Source organism: Molothrus ater, chromosome 1 (assembly GCF_012460135.2).
Source record: "Molothrus ater isolate BHLD 08-10-18 breed brown headed cowbird chromosome 1, BPBGC_Mater_1.1, whole genome shotgun sequence".
Lineage (NCBI taxonomy): Eukaryota > Metazoa > Chordata > Aves > Passeriformes > Icteridae > Molothrus > Molothrus ater.
This window is the reverse complement of record NC_050478.2, coordinates 88,940,567-88,959,466: the sequence shown is the minus strand read 5'-3', so window position 1 is coordinate 88,959,466 and position 18,900 is coordinate 88,940,567. Positions and strand designations below refer to the sequence as shown.

At 39.8% G+C, this 18,900-nt stretch overlaps 1 protein-coding gene across 1 annotated transcript in view; it reads left to right on the top strand.

The window, feature by feature from the left end:
* Positions 1-15,020, top strand: part of LPCAT1 (lysophosphatidylcholine acyltransferase 1) — a 67,356-nt gene extending 52,336 nt beyond the window's left edge. Inside the window, exons 13-14 of the mRNA XM_036400805.2 lie at positions 1,598-1,736; positions 5,968-15,020. Of these exons, the coding sequence (XP_036256698.1) occupies positions 1,598-1,736; positions 5,968-6,152 (324 nt within the window). The 3' untranslated portion in view covers positions 6,153-15,020. The remainder of the gene's footprint in view (positions 1-1,597; positions 1,737-5,967) is intronic.
* Positions 15,021-18,900: the final 3,880 nt, after the last annotated feature.

Sequence of the window (18,900 nt, the reverse complement as noted above, 5' to 3'; positions counted from 1 at the left end):
GAAGACTGAGAGGGGATCTCGTTAATCCATACAAATATCTCAAAAGTGGGTGTCAGAACAATGGTGCCAAACTCTTTTCAGAGGTGCCCAATGACAGAATGAGGAGCAGTGGCCATAAACTAAATCACAAGAAGTTCCACCTGAAGATGAAGAAGAACTTATTTGTGTTGAGAGCGGCAGAGCACTGGAACAGGCTTCCCAGGGAGGTTGTGGAGTCTCCCTTTCTGGAGACATTCCAAACACACCTGGATGCACTCCGGTGTACCCTGCTCTAGGTGACCCTGCCTTGGCAGGAGGTTTGGACTAAGAGCAGCGCTCCAGTGCAAGTGCTACACCTTCCCTTCTAAACTGCTAAAGAAACTAAAGGCTGTTGTAAATCTTGTCAATATATAGTGTTATATAATATAATATATATAGTGTTTATACTGACCACCCAATATTACCTGACTACTTGTACTGTGAAAATGTATCAAGTTTTATTAAAGAAATGTCTTGGTCTTTGCCCTATTCCTGTGAAACAGTGTGCAGGCTAGGTGCTGGGGGGCAAAAGGCAAGATTCTTGATTTGAGCATATGTTTTCTTTCATGGAATTTCAGTATTTTTATTCCACTAAGGTGTTCTGTCTCATGGCAACTGCTTCTGCTTGTGTGAAAAATATATACTTATGCCTGTTTTGTTTCATCTCATCAGTTCCCACCTTCTCAATGATGTAGAGAAATTAAAAGGAAGTTTCCTAAATGGCACTTTTTACATGGTTTGATATTTTCAGTGTTGTCATGCTTGAAAAGGAGAGAGAAATACTTCAAAACCTCCTTTCTGTCACTTCACATTGTATAGGCAAATTGAGTTATCTTAAGAAAGCTTAATGAAGCTATATTTGGTACAGATGTTTTGAAGTATTCAGGGTAAAACACTGTACATATGCAAAAATGGAATGAGACTATGAGCAATTATTCATAGGTTTTAATCTGTCAGTAGTAAAGCTAATCCTTTCTGAGGGAACTCTTTAGGATGTAAGAGTATGCAATTGATTGTTTTCTGGAATAAATACTTGTAGAAAATTATATGCCCATATGTATATGCCCCACGTGGGCAGGATTCTCCTGATTAATACCATTTAGATACAGACATTTAATGCAAGCTCGCTCTTGGATTTTGATCAAAGGAATCTTGAGTTTTACACCTGACCAAGTGGAAATGGTATCTGATTTAGGCTGACCTAAATATACCTCCCAATATTACAGACTGTGTTGGAGTTCAGACACGTAGCTCAATGGACTGAATATTGTTCTCAGTTATATGTTTGCAAAACATGTTAATTTTTGACAGTCTTGTTGAATATCACAGTGATTCCAGGGCTTAGACATGTAAACATAGGACTTTTTTCTGATTATAGCAAGCTTTACTTTCTAAACATACACATGTGAACTGATGATATTTTTTTTCCAGACGAATCTGAAATCCTTAATATATCACATCAGTCTGAGAGTGACTAGAATTTCTAATACCAGCCTTTTGCTTTACTTCAGTGTAGTGCTGTTTATAAGAGCTGGCATTCAGCTTTGCAATGATTTATCTTGCTGTCTTGATTTCATAGCTGTACCAGTCAGAAGGCGGAACTGTAACAGAAGAGGATTTAGCTCATATTCTGAAGACTGCCATGGGTGTGTCACAAATTGATGTTACACATCTTTTTAGAGCTGTAGATGAAGAGGAAAAAGGAAAGATTACATATGGTAAGTATTCTAACTGCATCTGAACTGTCACAAAATGTCCAAGTTGCTTGCATTCATGTTGACAAACAAAGCAATTACAATTTTAATAAACTACCTTTTTTAGTTGGCTTGGTGACTTCAATACTGATAACAGCACTGCAAACAAAGTAAATTTACATTTAAAAAAATGAGTTTCACCTTTGGTATCAAATGCCATGTTTGCATGTTTTCAGTTTTCCCCTCCTCAAGTCACATAATATGAGGATTAGCTCCTTCAAAGTATTCTGTTCTATGACTTCCATGTATGTGAATGTGTATTTTTAAAGAAACATGCCTTTGCTCTGTCTTGTTGTTTTGTGTCTGAGAGCAGGAAATGAGGGGGTTAACCAGGCTGCCTATTCTATAGTCTGCAATATAGGTAGAATGGAGGCAACAAAGTTGCATTTGAAAAATTGAGACCTGGGTGAATAGATTGTGCTGGGAGTCAGAGTACTTCTGTGCTACTTCAGATTATTTATGTTTTATTCAGTAAGGTTCTAAATTTAGTTATTTCATTTGAGTATGAACTGAGTTGTTGGTAGCCAACATATTAAGTATCTCCAGTAGAGGTGCATAGGACATACCCTGTTCTAATTGTTTTCCTTCAGGATAATCAGTATGTATTTAATTGGTAAAAATCTTACAAAATTATACATTAGCGTTAGTAAATCATAGTTTCTACACTAGTAATTCCTCTGTTTCAAGCATACAATATGTATGTAAATCTTTAAATACACAAATATTTTAGAGTTACTGAAATCAGTATCAGGACAGTATTGCCACTGTCCTTTTCTTTTTGCCTTACTACTGTCTTCTCTCCTTGATTCCTGCTGTACTATCCCTTTCCTTTCTGTGCCTCTATCTGTCACGTACCCAGCATTTCCACATCCATCCTGCCAATTGCCTTTCTCTTGCCTATCACTGTTGCTCCTTGTCTTCCAACTCATAATGTGCAGTGACTCAGCTCTTCCCCCCACCTCCCAATCACCAGCTTCAAAAATACCAGCACAAATCTTAAGCTGGTAAGTGTAGCAGAATTTTAATTTGGCACATTTCATTGTTTGAGAATAGCTAAATTTGTAGTCATGTACAAGTGAACTCTGACCAGGTCATGTGAGTTGCCAAAGAACTAATATTTTAATATTAATCTGTAATTGTTGCATTTAATCTGCACTTTTTCCCTAAGTGGTCATCATATGTTCCCATCGCAAGAAAATCTGGACCACCAAGCCACAGCAGTGGCCACTGGAGTGCTTGGCCCTCATTTTCACTATTTTATATCCTGTAGTCAAGAATAGTCTTTTATGATGGAATGCAAAGCAGATAGCAGGATGATGTTTACGTAATTTCTTTGAAACTTTCCTTAGCGGTTTTTCTGAGAGAAGTGCTCATTTTATAATAGAAACATGTCATTTTAACATATCTGAAAGTTTTAATAGTGGGAGTAAATATCCAAATTACTAGTTTACAGATTTAGAAGTTGCAAATAAACTTTTGGTATTGCATTTCTGTCTTGAAAGTTCCTGCCATAAATATTCAACCTCTTGCCTTTTTTGAGAATATGTGGGACTTGACACATGCTCAATTTGTTGCCCTTACTTACTAGAAAGGAGAGGTGAAAAAACTTGCAGACCATACAGTTCTGAAGATACTGTCCAGACAAGTTCTGAGAAATCAAAGCGCTGTATCTGATGGAGCTAATGTTACTTTGGATACACACAGCAGAAATCTACTGCCAATATCCTTTCTAGGGTGTTGGAATTTAAAGCAGGAATATTAAGTTGAGCCTTACTTGTAAGAACAAAAGATAAAATACCTTAAGTATCAAACCTAAATTGCTGCATGCACAGCAGAGTCCTTGAAGCCACAGATTTCATCTCAAAGATAAAGTTCAGGTTGCAAGTAAACAGAATAATCAAGAGCAAAATTGAGGTTGTGAATCTGAATTATTGGAAATCTGAATTTTTGTTGCATGGTTGAAAGCACTCTGGTTGCCAAAGATTTATGTATCAGTTCTCTTATACAGTGTGCAGTTGGCTTAGTTGTTCAGATGCACTTTCATTGCACTGCTTTTCCTTTTAGTCTAATATAGACAGAGGCAAGATCTATCAGTCTTAAGACATGATTCAGGAGAGTTTGAATAGGTTCTCTAGGAGGGCATGTCAAATTCTAGGAAACTCTCCACCAGCTCTTGATAGACAATTCAGACTGTGAAAGTGTTCTGAAGACTGCCTGGCCTGCTGTAGCCAGAAAAAAAGGGGGAATTGGCCATATTTGGAGTATCTGTATGGATGAAGAATCAGGGAAGGAAGAATTATTTGCTTAAAATGATTATATATTAACCACAGGATTGTAATATTATTTACCTTAGTGGAAACAAGAACCTAGAGAAGATTAATGAGCACAGAGCTTCCAGGAGGAGCATCAAGTAGTAGGGAGGGTGTTTCAAGGATAGGAGAAAAAACTCTTGAAGTTCTTGTAGTACATATGCATACCTAATGCAAAGATACAGACATAAATCTTAACTCCACTTTGGGTTCTTTATTTGTCTCTTTGTTTTTAATGGAGGTAGGAAGCAAAATCACCTTCTTTCCCCAGGTTAATGACTGAGGTGGTCTTTTCCTTCAGTCTAATGCTTCACAGTTGCTTTCAGTTTGAACTCCAAGATGGGAACTGTGATTAGATGCTGGAATAGTTGGTTCTTTCTACATGACCTTGTTTCACATTTCTGGTGAATAAGGCAAATGGGATTCCAAGCACTTTTCATTGCACTCTGCAATGTATTCTTTAATAGTTTCAGTATTTATTTTAGCAGGACCCAAAATGTCAGCTTACTGCGATGTATCCAAAATGTTACTCTGTTCAATTTGGATTGCCCTTTCCTCATGAAGACTTTATCATTTACATGATCCATCAGCCTGTTGTATGTAGAGTTTTTCAACATAGATGGTAATGTTGGTTTTCATGACCTAAATTTCATCAACTTTTGTTGAAGTTATAGATCCAGAATGCTCTAGGTCCATATAGACTGTAGATAAAGGGTGCCCAGTTTTTTGTGAGTGGAAGGATAAAGTTATGTTTATTGCTTTCTCCTCACTATCCCTTTTCAACAGTTCAGAGGCAGAGTTGCCCTACAACTTCAGTGCCCCTGTGAGCCTTATGGCATTCCCTTGCTCCCTTGTCCTTTGCAGTATTGAAAAATTATGTCATCTCAAAGAGTGGCAGAGAGGGAAAGCTGCATGCCAGCCCAAGTTGTAGGAGGAGCTGGGCTTCACTCCGTTGAAAGGCTTCTTTGGGTGTCATCTGCTCTGCCCTCCAGAGAATTCACATCATCATCTGATCATGAGCTCTTCTGGGATAGCACAGTGAATTTGAGTGGGAGGTGTGTGATACACTGTAGGTGACTGAATTAGTGAAAACATTCACATCCAGATTTTTCTAGTGTCAGTTTACATTATAAGAATAGCTTCTTGTTGCTTGGTTCCTGTACAGTATCTTGTGTCCAGGTCATGTCTGAATAAAGTCATATGGGCAAATTGAGATAAAGTTTCTGTGTCTGATTTTCAACACAGAACGTTACTTCTTGATATTAAAGATTCCCCACTCCACCAAGAACTAACCTGGCTTTTCTTATTATCATGTTATTATCTGATATTAAAATCGGGAGCTCTTTCCTGTGTTATAAATTATCTCCTTAATATTATTCTCTAAAATATTAGGACTTTTAAAATGCTGAAATCTTGAAAGCAGAAGGCAGCAATGACAGCTGCTGTTAGGTTGAAGCAAACTATGAGTGCAAAGCATTAAAGGGCATGTTTGCAAAAGAGTTTTAAGAATTTAAGAAATGACTGCTCTTGATGTTCAGTGATCTTCAGCTGGAGGGCTTCTGTACTTCCCCAGTGAATAGTAAAATGCTATGTCAGGGCATGTGGTGTTCATCATGCATTTTAATGCAAATCTGAGTCTGTTTACCCCTTCATACAGCTAAGCCTGAAGTGTTTTCAGAGGGCTTAGATAATTCTTTGCAGCATCTCAGCTCTGCAGATGTGATAAAGTTAGGCTGAAAGCTAAAACAAGCACTGGGGATAGCATTATGTTAACTGCTGCTATTTTCCTACAAAGAAATCATGTGATTATATATGTGGAAGTATTCAAATTTAGCATCCTTCTGTTTCAAAGAGCTGATTCTGTGCAACAACTATTTTTTTTTTAGATGACTTCTACACATTTGCTGTGTTGCACCCACACTTTGCAGAAGAATATCTCTATGCTGATCAGATGGGAGCTGAGAGCGACTTGAAGACTTCATCTCTCTCTGCTCCTAATGGTATCTGTACTGACTTCAGCCCTGACAGCGCTGGAGATAGAAGGAGGCCCTTGCAGAAGAAACTGAATTAACACTACAACTGTTACCTTCCTCTCCTGGTGAGAGGGTTGTATTTTCTTGGGATTTTCATAAGTCACTCCAATTATAAAGCAAATACCAGTTTTGTGTGTGAAAGTTCTACCTGAATACCATCCTTTGAATCATATGTGCTATGTTTAACAACATGTTCCAGGTTACTTTGGGAAAGGTGTTTCTATTTTTTTTGAAAAGGTCTTTGAAAGGCAAAAATGTGAATGTGCTTCATTATTAATGTTCATATTTAAAAGGAAGCGGCACAACTTATTTATATTCCATTGGCTAGTTCCATGTACCGAGTGTCGCACAAACTGTGCATGTATAAAGAAAATGTAGCTACTATGGTGTAAAGTGCACTTTGGTGATTAGTGTTTTCCCTAGTTATGGGGATGTTTATTTGGGGCCAAACTTTGCTGTCCATATCTGAATAGTCAGTCTTGTTGATTTTGGTGGGAATTATTCTCTTGAGCAAGGCAAGCATACTTTGGCCCTTTGTTTTGGTTTCAGTGAACAGTTTGGAAACAGTAATACAAAAACTTGCTAAGGATTCCTTTTTTATTTTTATTGCTGAATGACAAAATTGTTTCTCTTTCCATGGTAGAATGAAAAGGAGAAGATCCTTATCCCTCACCCCAGCACTTTTCTACTGTAATCTTCCGGATGCAATTAAACCTGAATTCTTTCCAAACTGACATGCCACATACTGTTTGAAAATACATAACTGAACTGTTTGTGCTTTTCTCTCATAACCAATCCAAATCACATCCACACAACATTTTATGGGAGATGTATACAGAGCTATATTTGATTGAGATTTATCAGTAATCATAGGTTTCTTTTGTAGCAAGCCTGTACAGATAACATAGCATGGAATACAGCATGGAAACTTGGGTGTATCAGCACAAGTTGGAAAAGGTTGCAGTCACTTCAGAGACCAAGCTAGCAGCAAGTTGCAGAACATCCTGAAGAAGTGCTAGTTAAATCTCTATAGCAACATTACTTATACTTCACAGAACGTATATGAAGCTTAGAATAGTTTAGAACTGTTTAAAAAAACCACCACACTTGTATTAGTAATACATATGTTTCCTTTTGTAAAGCCAGATGCCTTAATTGCTACTGGAGGTCTCAGAGAAAAATCTAGATTATTATAAAACCACCAAGCTTCATTGATTAGGAAATGTGACTGAAGGCTCCAAGGAGTAGGAGGAGGGAGGACTCTGTAACAAAATAACTGTGATGGCAACTCTGCTTCCAAACAAAAAAATCTTTTAAGTCATTTCTGACCAGTTTTATAGGGTTTTGTGCATGGAAATCTATTGAGATTATTTAGCAAATGATGTCTGTTTGTACCAAATGCTTTTATAAGTATTTTTTAAATAGCAGGTGTTTTAAAGCTCATTAGGGTATTGGAATGTGTCCTTAGAAATCCTCAACTCTATGTGGCAGGTCTCCAAACTGGAACTGGCTTTAATAAAGAGGGTAGGAGGAAAAAAATGGAAGAAAATATGCTTTATGGGGGTATGTGGAGGTAATAATTAAACTTTTGATTTATCCAGGTAACAAAAGCCAAGCTCACAGGGCAGCAGCAGACTTGCTGGCAAGATTTGAATTAAAACTGATCATGAAAAATAGGAGAAATTGATTGGAAAAAATAAGGTGTATGAGAAACTACACTTAAGTAGGAATAGTCAGCTGCACAGAGGAGGAGTGTGTATTACTGTGCTATATCTGGAGGCAGGGATGGCACAGAATATGTCAAACTTAGCACTCTTAACTCTTTGCTGCAGAAAAGATGCTCGTGATGGAGGGGTGCATCAGCATGTGGCCTGTGAGAAGCAGGGTATTTCTTAGTTACCAAGATGTGATAAGGTCTTACCTGAGGTACCTGTTCATACTGGGGCACCTGAGAGAGATGGGCTGTAAATTAATAAAGTCTGGAGGACAGAAAGTACTCAAAAAGAGATTTAAAATACCCTTTAATCCAAAGAAGAGGAGACTGAAGGAAGATGTGAACAGTCTTTGAATATGGAAAAAGTTGTTATAGAGGAAATAGGAACACTCTTCTCCACAAGGATGGTAGATACTAGCTATGACTTGAAAAAGCAAGTTAAGCATTAGGAAAAGTCTCTTACAATATGCCTTATTAAGCTAAGGAGAAGGGTTTCAGGTGGGGTGAACAGCCTGCCTTCCTTCACTGGAGGAAGGAAGTTTTTGAAACTGGAGTTTTTGAAAACAGAAAAGACAGAGAACTCCAGTAGAGACACTTGATTTTGCTGATGATGCCCCACGGTTACAGGGAGATGTCCCTGAGGTCTGTTTTCTGCAATTACACAGTATGTAAGGGAAGGCAGGTGTAGTCTGGACATACTGTATCTCTACAGGACTATGGCATGTGGCTCAAGCTGGCTAAGGTAGTTATCTTTTCCTTTGTATGTGAGCTTGAGAATGTGAGAATTTCATAATGCAGGGAATAAGAGAGTTCCCCAACATCTGTCTGGAAAGAAGAAAGAGGTAAGCTTAATCCTGTGGACAACTCTGAAGTGAGAGAAGCTCCAAAGAAAGAGATACATTGACCACATCTGTGAAAGAGCAAAGGAAGCTGATTAAAGTTGGCTAAATACAAGTGTGTCTAATTTGCATGTATGGTGTGAGTGACTTGAGGATCTGTTTGATGAAAACCCATAGGTTCATTGACTTCTTTATTTTTATTTGTGAGGTGTTTTGTAATTGTGATGAGTGCAACAGCTGTTCTTGTGTGCACCTAAGCTGTACAGAGTGCCTTGGAGGGCACTGCAGCCTGTAGCAGATGGGCCCTTGAACAGGCTCCACAAAGAGGCACTGAAAGTCTCATGCACCAGTGAGCCCAGTCCAGAGCTGCTGCTGGAGAAGGCTGTGACCAACACAAGGCACAAGCAAGTATTCTTGGTGGATTAAAACTCATTTAAAAATTGGTGGATTAAATCATTAAAAAGAAAAAGGCACAAACCAAACAACAGATTCTGGAAGGAAATGTGAATCTCCCTCTTCTGAGAAATTACTGAATGAGATAAAGACACAATAGAGGAATGATAGGATGAAGGATCAGCCTGCATGGAAACATTGTTAGACCACATATCAGGCCACAAAAGTTGAGATTAATTAATATAATTCCATTAATTTTAGCATTTGTAGTATATCATATTAGACTGCCTTTTAGTGAGAGAGAAGCCACATGACCGCAGGGTGGTGAACTCGGGCTCTTGAGGGCAGAGGCCTGTAACACATCACATAACTGTAGCCATACTCTTGTTGCAGCTCATGCATCAAACCCCAGCTGCAGAAGTGTTTCAGTAGTTCCTGATGAAAAGCCTTTTTAGAGGCATCAACTGTGGAGCAGCTGGATTGTGACAGTCAAGTTTCAATGACCTGATGCAGAGTCAGAGTAGAAGTGAAAACTTCCTTTCCCCTTCACCAAACACTGACATGTAAATGCTTTCCTTTAAAATATTGGCAGATTGGTATATTTTAACAGGTACTATCAATACCCCCTGAATTTACAAGGGGACATAAGCAGACTTAGCAACTATTTAACTTAAATGATCCTTACACAAAAAATGCAGTGATGTGAAGGCATTTGACATTTCTGATGAGCATTTTTGTAGTCTTACGTAATACTGCCATCCCTTGCCAGTAGAGTTCTTGCATCAACCTGAATTTTTACATACTGTATGAGATACCCAGCCATGGCTCTGGGTATCTCTTCTCAATATGCCTGAACAAGTATTAAAAGTTACCCAGAAAACCACCAAATCTAAAATATCTGAAGTTTGGGGTGCTGTTTGTTTTTTTTTTTGTTTAATTGTATATTTTTTCAAACATAATGGAACCCTACTAAAACCAAACAAATGCTTGGTAGGTGCAAATCATGTTTAAACCACTGTCTCTAGCATGGTATGGCAAGTGTTATTACAGATTTTTTGGGGAGTCTGTTGCTGTAACAGATAAAACACTTCATAGGAAATTTATAAGCCTGATGGAGAAACTAGGCTGTACTCTTTTAGTTTTATCTTAATTAATTACTCTATATGTTTTGGATGCATTTATTGTAGCTAGAATGATCTAGGTGTGATAAATAGCAACCAGACATGTGTGTGTTTGCTAATCCCATTTTCAAGGTATAAATCCTTAGGTCACAGGGGTTGAAAAGGACACATGTGCAGTGAGGAAGTGATGCAACCTCTTTAGTGACACAGCTGCCAGAAGTAAATACCTAAGTGTCACACAGAGCTCTTTATCAGAATCTTCGTGCAAGCTGAATAACTTTGTTAGCTAGTTTAGGCATTGGGGTGGTTGGAGTATTTTTGTGTTCACAAAATGCAGTAAACATTTTCCTGTAAAAGTCATTGCTGCACTTCAACATCTGATAAATCTATAAAGAAGGTGTGGTTTTAATATTACCATGTGGTAACTTTAGCTTCTCATATTAACTGTTTTAGTCACCTTCTGCTCTCTGCTCCTTCAAAAATAGCATCCTCATAAAAGGACAAATTTCAAAAAAAAAAAAAAAACATCTGCCATGACTTAAAAAATACTAGTTGCAGAGCTCCAGTAGCATGTGTTGTAGATCCTGTGATCTCAGAAAAAACTTGTAAGCACAGCTTTGCATATGTTATGGGGCTAAACTAGGCTGGAGAGAAAACAAAATTTTGGTTTAAAGTTCTGACCAACTAAGTTCAATTTTTCTTTAGCTCAGAGTGTGGGTCATAATACTTTCTGAAATGTTGCATTTTACCTAACGTGAACCCTCTGGTTTTTTCTCTAGCAGCGCTTTCATGAGTGTTCTAGAAACAGGAAATGACAAATGCACTAGCCAAGATTTCTACATTAGCAAAATTCAAATTTGGCTCCTAAAGCCATATTGAGGCACAGAAGTTCCCTTTGAACAAGGCATTTCAAGTAGTTGGCTACTTTTCAGGTATCTGAACCTCAGCTGATTAGGAAGACTTAAATTAACAAATTATTCTGAATAAATCACTACAAAAAAGCCCCAGAAGAATAGAAAATGGAAGTAAGTGTTGTCATCAGTGCCATTGGTAATTAGTTACTAATTAATTAATTAATTAAATTATTAATTGATCAGTCCAGCAAAACTGCAAGATCTGTTTCACATATGAGCAAGAAGGCTTACATTCAGGTAATTTTGCTGTCCTGACTAGGTAGAGTTTAAGCCAGGTGGTCTTTACTCAGAGGGTGACTTCTTGAAGGTACTACAACATCCCAGTAATGTCTTGGTCACTGACAGTGGAGATTTCATCTTCTCACCCTGCCTTTTTTTCTTTTAATTATGGAGAAAAGTATTCAAAACATGACAGGAACCCTGTAGGATCTTCTTACAGGTAAAAACCCTCCTGCACCACCTCAGAGATACAAAGGTGATGGTTCTGTGGAATAGTTATGGTGCTGAACTGGATATACAGTGCTGGTCACCAACTGTTTGTGATCAAACTATGTATAAATGATAATACTGAATTAAAACTACTGAGAGAATACAGCAGCAAACAGGACATCCTTTAGATGTGTTTGGAATTGGGTCTGTGAGTATTTCCTACGTCTCATAGTGCTCAAGTTGAGACAGTTCCTTTCTCTGGGAAACATTTCAGGTTTCTTTCAAGATACTAACTGCTTGGACTTCTTCAAGTGGAAGAGTGCTTTGTTTTGTAGAAAGCAGGGTTTTTTTCCCCAGATGGTGTGATGTGCTTTATCATGTGTAACATGATTAAACTGAAGTGGGTGATACCAAGAGAGCAGAGGATATAAGAGGTTTATAAAATAGAGGGTTTATGTTTCTGTGAGATATGCTGACACATTTCTGCACAGTAGTTGACACTGCCTAGATTGTCTTGCAAGTCCATTATGCAAAATCATTTTACTAGTTATGTGGTGGCAGTGGCTGTTTATTCCACTTTCCTTAGCAGGGTGGCAGAGCAGAATATTCCTGTGCAGACGAACTTTGGGGTAGAGATTTATTTGCAGTTTTAAAATGATCACTGTCTGGGAACAGAAACAGTAGAATCACCTTAGCACTGATTGCACCTCAGTAAGTTATTCCTGTTACATAACTTAGCTCTTTGGGGGTATTTTTTTATTATCACAGTTATCATGCTTTATTCTGAGTTGAACAGAGCCATATGAACATCAGAGCTCACTTGAGATAGCTTGGGGATCTCAAAAAAGGTGCTCTATGATAATCTGTTGTTAGGGTGTTACATTTCAGTTTTTTCACTTTGACCAAAAATGTCAGGAGCAAGAGAAAAAAGTCATGACTTCTGTAATACTCTATTTTTATACTGTCAATGGGGTGTTATTTAAGAGTGCCAGTTCTGAGCCAAAGTCAGCTGAAAAAAAAATCAGGCTGAACTCCTGATTCCAAACCAGCAAGTAGAAAATCCCATCCATGCCCAGCATGGCAGCTGGCCTTTTCCCACAGTAAAGAAGAATCTTTTCTGCCTCTTGGGCTGGTGAATTCAGTTTACTGTATCCCTAGTTCTTGCTTGTGCTGTCTGTTCTTTGTAGGTTTGTTGCAGCCAGAGGGAGATCCTGCTGCCTCCTAAGCTGAAGTGACATTCATGGACTTTTCTCCCTGAGCCAGCAGCAGCAGGTGAATATTTGAGTCCTGTTCTGGTATTGCTACCCAAAACTAAACTATTTTGTGCCTGCCATTAGGTACAGAACTGCTTTTTCTTTTCATACACTTCAACCATTGCAGGTGTGTCCAGGTGACAGCAGGTCAGAAAGAGCTTATGAGATTGTCCTTGTTCCTGTGAGCAACAAGACATTAAATTTAGAAGTATTAGAAGTTTACAGTGAAACCTTAAATTGGATTGACTCCTGACTCGCTATATATATATCTATATCACTTTCAGTGTGAGCCTGTTCACTTCCATGTTCCACATGCAGGATCTATAAATATGATTGCAAACAAAGTCTCCTCATGGATACCGAAGAAAGCTGACGCTCAGACACTTTTCATCCTACCATGGTACTGGAAATGAAATTCATCTGACAATAGGTTGTTTCTAAGTCTATGAATGTATATGGGGAAAACCCAAATACATGTCTTTTATTCACTATCCAGTATGAAGACAATTTTGTATTTTAAATGCTAAAGAAATAAACTTTGAAAGATCTTTTATGGCCTAAGTATATATTTTTTGTCCTATGTTTTCTTTTATAATGAACTTCAAGCAAAATATTTCTTATATTTCAAAAAGGACATTTAGGTTAGCCAGTGCTGTATTTTCCAGACAACAAAAGCAGTTTTAAAGTCAACATCTAAAAATGAAATTGTATTTTTAAATATGTGAATTAGACTTCCTTTAAGTTAAACATGTCTCCTTAGCAACTGTATATACTTAGACAAAAAGCAAACCCATTGCAGCTGCTTGTCTCTATAGTTGTTTGTGTTTGGTGATTTGTTTATATTGCTTTTTCATATTGCTCTAAGGGTATTAAGAGTCCATGTAAATCAGCAATGTTAGAAATAGAAGTCAGAAGTAAATTTCTTTAGAAGTGATAGAATTTGTTTCCTGGAAGAGGACCAAGAATAAGCATCAGCTAACCTTGTATTATGTACTATACTACTTAAATGTTGCAGCATTGTGCTGAAAGTATTTGACATCTGTTCAATGGGACCACTTTCTAAATCTTTTTGTAATCCCCAGCATCTGTCCAGGTGTGTGAGACATTTCTAATTTGATGACAGATACTAGTTCATCATTTTTGGAAAAATAAAATTGAGTAATCAACAAGCTGAGAAATAACTCAGAAAAAAATTTTTGATCTCTGTAGTTGAACTTGCATTGAGGATATAATTTTTATACTTTGGGAGGAAAAAAAAAAAGATTGCTATGATTTTGAACACACTTGAAACTTTAAATGTACAACCAAAAAAGTTAACACTGAAATTATGACATTTTGGAATTTTCTTGTACTTCTACTGAATCCAAGTTAGGCACTGCCATGAAAAGGATGCTTTTAGCTGAAAACCTGTGTTGACAGAGCAGGAAGCTGTTTTGTAGGGACTCACTTATGAGGTATCACATGGTTGATCCATCAGTGGTACAACTTCACTTGCTGACCTCAAGGGTGCTCAAACAGAGCTGGTGTGTTTAAAGAAAGAAGGTTTTTATTGTAAGAGCCCTTGGATGTGCAGTGTAAATCTGTAACAATATATAGTGCTACTGGATAATAATGATCTAAATGCATATTTTCTGCTGTAAATTTCCCTCATGTGGCTCCAATGATATGTGTACATAGACTATTACCTTTGCACTGCACTGACTATACTTCATAAAATGAAGAGCAAAAACAAGTATTGTACTAAAGATGACCATACCTTGTGGCTCCAATTGTGGAAATACTTTTGCAGAACAAAAGGTATAGCTTCAGTGTTATAAATTTGATTTTTATATTTTTTATTAACATGCATGGAAGACTAAGGATAATATTTTTTAAAAATGAACTTGGTTTTTGTACATTTTTTCAATGTTTAAAACTATATGATTTAACATTACCTCTGAATGCCAGTGATCAGTAAATTTTTTAAGGAAATACCTCAATTTGAGCATTCTTCTCTTGTTGCTTGTCTGATAGGTTAAAATGGACTATAGGGTGTGATGAAGTGAGCATATGATATAGGTGCTTAAACTGTGCTATAGAAGGTGTATGATGATTTACTGGAAGGGACCTAAATGATACACTACAAGTGTTGAGTGCAGTTACACAATCATGGCTCATTCTGCTCAACTGGACATTTTCCTCGTGAATGGCTTGTAAATTAAATTTTCAGCGTGAAGCCAAATTAAAAAATGAAACAAAAAATACTTGGTTTCCTCTGGATTTATTTTTCAACTTTTTTTTTTTTTAACCACAGGGTTTAAAATAAGGGAAAGGATACAAACCATAATTGTAAGACTGAATCTGTATATGTTTAGGCATGCTTTATTGATGGGTGTTCTCTGTGTCAGTGTGTGTAGGAAAACAGTGTTTGTTTACCTGACAACTGGGAGGATGAAATGCAGGGGTTCAAAGGGGGAGGGAGGGGAGGAAAAAAAAAAACAACAAAACAATATCCCTCTGTGACAGCAATATTGTCTCCAGTTCCATTTTGTGTGCTTAAAGAAAAACACTGAAAGATCAAAAAGTATTCAGAAAAGGCACTCCAGAATTCTGGGAGAGTAAGTCTGTCTAAATTAGACTGAATTAGCTCTGGCTACATTTTTTTTTTATTCAGGAAGCAGACAAGAAGGGATCCAACACTCCAGATACCTATATACCTAAAAAATTGATAATGGAGGGTGGGAAAAAAGGCATCCTCTGAGGTCCAGTGGGTGTAAGCTGAACCATTAATATGGACAGTATCAGGAATAAAAGTGAACCACCGGGGAGGCTCACCAGAGAAATAACAGACATTCAGCATGATATGAGGATTTCAAGGGAAGACTTGTTAGTGTTTTACTTAATGTTATTCTCTAATTTCAAGTGATGGAGTTGTTGTGGTTAACCTCAGCTGGCAACTAAGTACCACGTATCCACTTGCTCACTCCTCCCTCACCCCTGGGGAAGAGGAGGAGAACTGGGGAAAAAAAGGAAAAACCTGGGGATTGAGATGAGAACAGTTTAATAGTTTAAATAAAATAATAATGAAAAAGGTGACAACAAAGAGATGGATAAAACCCAAAAAAAACAAGTTATGCACAACATAATGACTTACCAGCCTCTGACCAATGCCCAGCCCCTCACTGAGCAGTGATCAGCCCCTCCCAGCAATTCCCCTCAATTTATATACTGGGCATTATGTTCTATGGTAAAGAATATCCCTTTGGACAGTTCTGGGCAGCTGCCCTGGACATGCCCCCTTCCAGCTTATTGTGCACCTCCTCATTGGCCGAGCACGGAATTCATCCCACAAATGGGTTTGCCTTTGCCTGAGGCAGCAGTAACCCAGATTGCTTTTCCCAGCATATTTTTTACATGCATTACAGGAACTTTATCACCTTCCACATGAAAGTGCATAGAAGATTTGATTGGGCATGGCCAGCCAAAGTGACAGATCCTCTGGCCTTGATTAACCACATGGCCTTTGCTAAGTGTGTATCCCAATGTTGGAAGATCCCACCTTGTTCTGCCTCTTCCTCGTGTTCTTGTGGTGACCTCACTTTGTTCTCCTTTACTGAACAAGGTGACTTTTGCATCTGTGTTTTCTCCTGTACAGGAGCAGCCGACACCAGCATGGGTTGTCAGGGCCAGGTGCTGTGCCTGTCACTGGGGTCGGAGTACCTGAGGCCCCTGTTCTCTTGTCATCAGATCCAGAGACTTCTTCTCCCCTTGAGGGTAATGAATAAGGTTGAAGAGGACCCAGTTGGCCTGGGCCAGACCCCAGCACGTTGCAATCATCTGTGTCTCTCTGGAACAGCCAGGGCACCAGCATACTTTTTCCAGATGTTTTACTAGTTTTTCTACCATCTGCACTTGTTCAAGGGTAAAGTTGAATACACTGGAGGTTGCCGCTGTCCTGGGCACCTGCCCATGCTGTCCCACTGTAGTGGGTTGGCCTGGAAAGGCTCCCACCAAAGCCTTTCTCTCACTCCCCTCCACAACTCGACAGTAACAAAAAGGTTCATGAGTTGAGATAAGAATGGGAGAGATCACTCATGGAATAGTGTCACAGACAAAACATGTCAGAATTAGAGATAATAATTAAAATTATCACTATCAAAGAGCAGTATAATAAGAGGTAAAATAAAACCTTAAAAACACCTTCCCCCCCACCCCTCCCTCTCACCCTCCCAGCTCTAGCTCCTCCTCCAGTGGTGGAGGGAAACAGGGAATGGGCAGGATGGTCAGTTCATCACCCAACATTCTCCTGCTGCTCAGGGAGAGGAGCTCTTCCTTTGCTCTGCCATGGGGTCCCTCCCATGGGAGACAATTCTCCATTAACTTCTCCAGCATGAGTCCACCTCATGGGCAACAATCATCCCAAAACTGCTGCAGCGTGGGTCACTCTTCTGCAGGATGCAGTCCTTCCAGGACAGGCTGCTCCAGCATGGGCTCCTCTCTCCATGGGCCTCCCCTAGAGTAACAGCCTCCTCTCACACATCCATGTGCTCCAGCATCGGACTTCTCCATGGGCTGCAGGTGGATCTCTGCCTCCCTCTGGATCTCCAGGGGCTGCAGGGGCACAGCTGCCTCACCATGGTCTGCACCATGGGCTGCAGAGGAATCTCAGCTCTGGTGCCCGGAGCACCTCCTCCCCTGACTTGGGTGTCTGCAGAGTTGTTCTTCTCACACGTTCTCACTCGCTACCATTTCTTCTTGGCCCAGCCTTGACAGCAGCATGTCCAGCTTTGGGACTACCAGGGAGTGTCTCTGCTGGACATGGAGGAAGCTTCTGGCAGCTTCTCACAGAAGCCACCCCTGCAGCCCCCCTCCTGCTACCAAAACTTGGCCATGCAAATCCAGTACATCCTTCTGACCCACTGAATCTGTGCTGCTCCATCTGGGACATTGTTGCTCCAGAAGACCCAGTGTTGGCGTTGCAGTATCCTCAATGGGAGTGCTCCTGCTGCTCGGTCCATGGCCCCCTGTGCTTTAGGCCTTTCTTTTTTTATAATAAAAGCTGAAATCACTTTAGTACCGGGAGCCGGCTCTCATTTTTATCAGTTATCCTAGAGTCACACACAATCCATTCAGGCCTCCAAGATCATCGAGTCCAACCCATGGCATCAGCTAGACCATGGCACAAAGCGCCAGGTCCTGGCTTTCCTTAAACACCTCACAGGGATCCCTCATCCAACTCCACCACGCTGGGCAGCCCATTCCAACATCGAATCACCCTTTCTGTGAGGAAACTCCTCCTGAAGTACAACCTTAACTCCCACGTGCAGTTGTCACAGACACATTTTATGAAAAATCCTTTCTTTAGGATTTTTTTCTCCTGAGAAGCTGAGAGGAACAAAATGCAAACAATGGTTATCTGCTGCTGTGGAATGTGACAGGTGGATCTGTGATTGGTCTCATGTGGTTGTTTCTAATTAATGGCCAATCACAGTCAGCTGGCTCGGACTCTCTGTCCTGAGACACAAGCTTTTGTTATCCTTCTTTCTTTTTCTATTCTCAGCTAGCCTTTTGATGAAATTCTTGCTTCTATTCTTTTAGTATATTTTTAATATAATATATATCATAAAATAATAAATCAAGCCTTCTGAAACATGGAGTCAGATCCCCGTCTCTTCCCTCATCCTAAGACCCCTGCGAACACCGTCACAGAACCTAAACGCGCACATGCAGTGTAAGACTTTTCCTCTCATCCTGTTACCTGGGAGAAGAGGCCAAGCCTCCCATGTCCGCAGCCTCCTTTCAGGGAGTTGTAGAGAGCGATAAAGCCCTCCTAAGACCCCATTTCTCAGGCTGAACACCCTCTGGGTGCTGCTCCACATGGGACTTGTTCTCCTGACCCTTCACCAGCTCCAGTGCCCTTCTCCGGACTCGCTCCATCAGCCCGGTGTCCTTTGCTCCGGCCCCGAGCGCGGCTCCCTCCGCTGCAAGCCCGGAGCGCTCCCGGCGGCGGGCCCGCCACACAGCGCCCCCTAGCGGCTCTCGGTGCCGGCGGCTGCGGCCGGGCGGGGGTGGGAGGAGGGGGCGGTGCCTCCCGCGGCCGCCGGAAGTGACGGACGGGCCGGCGGGGCGGGCGGGGCGAGCGAG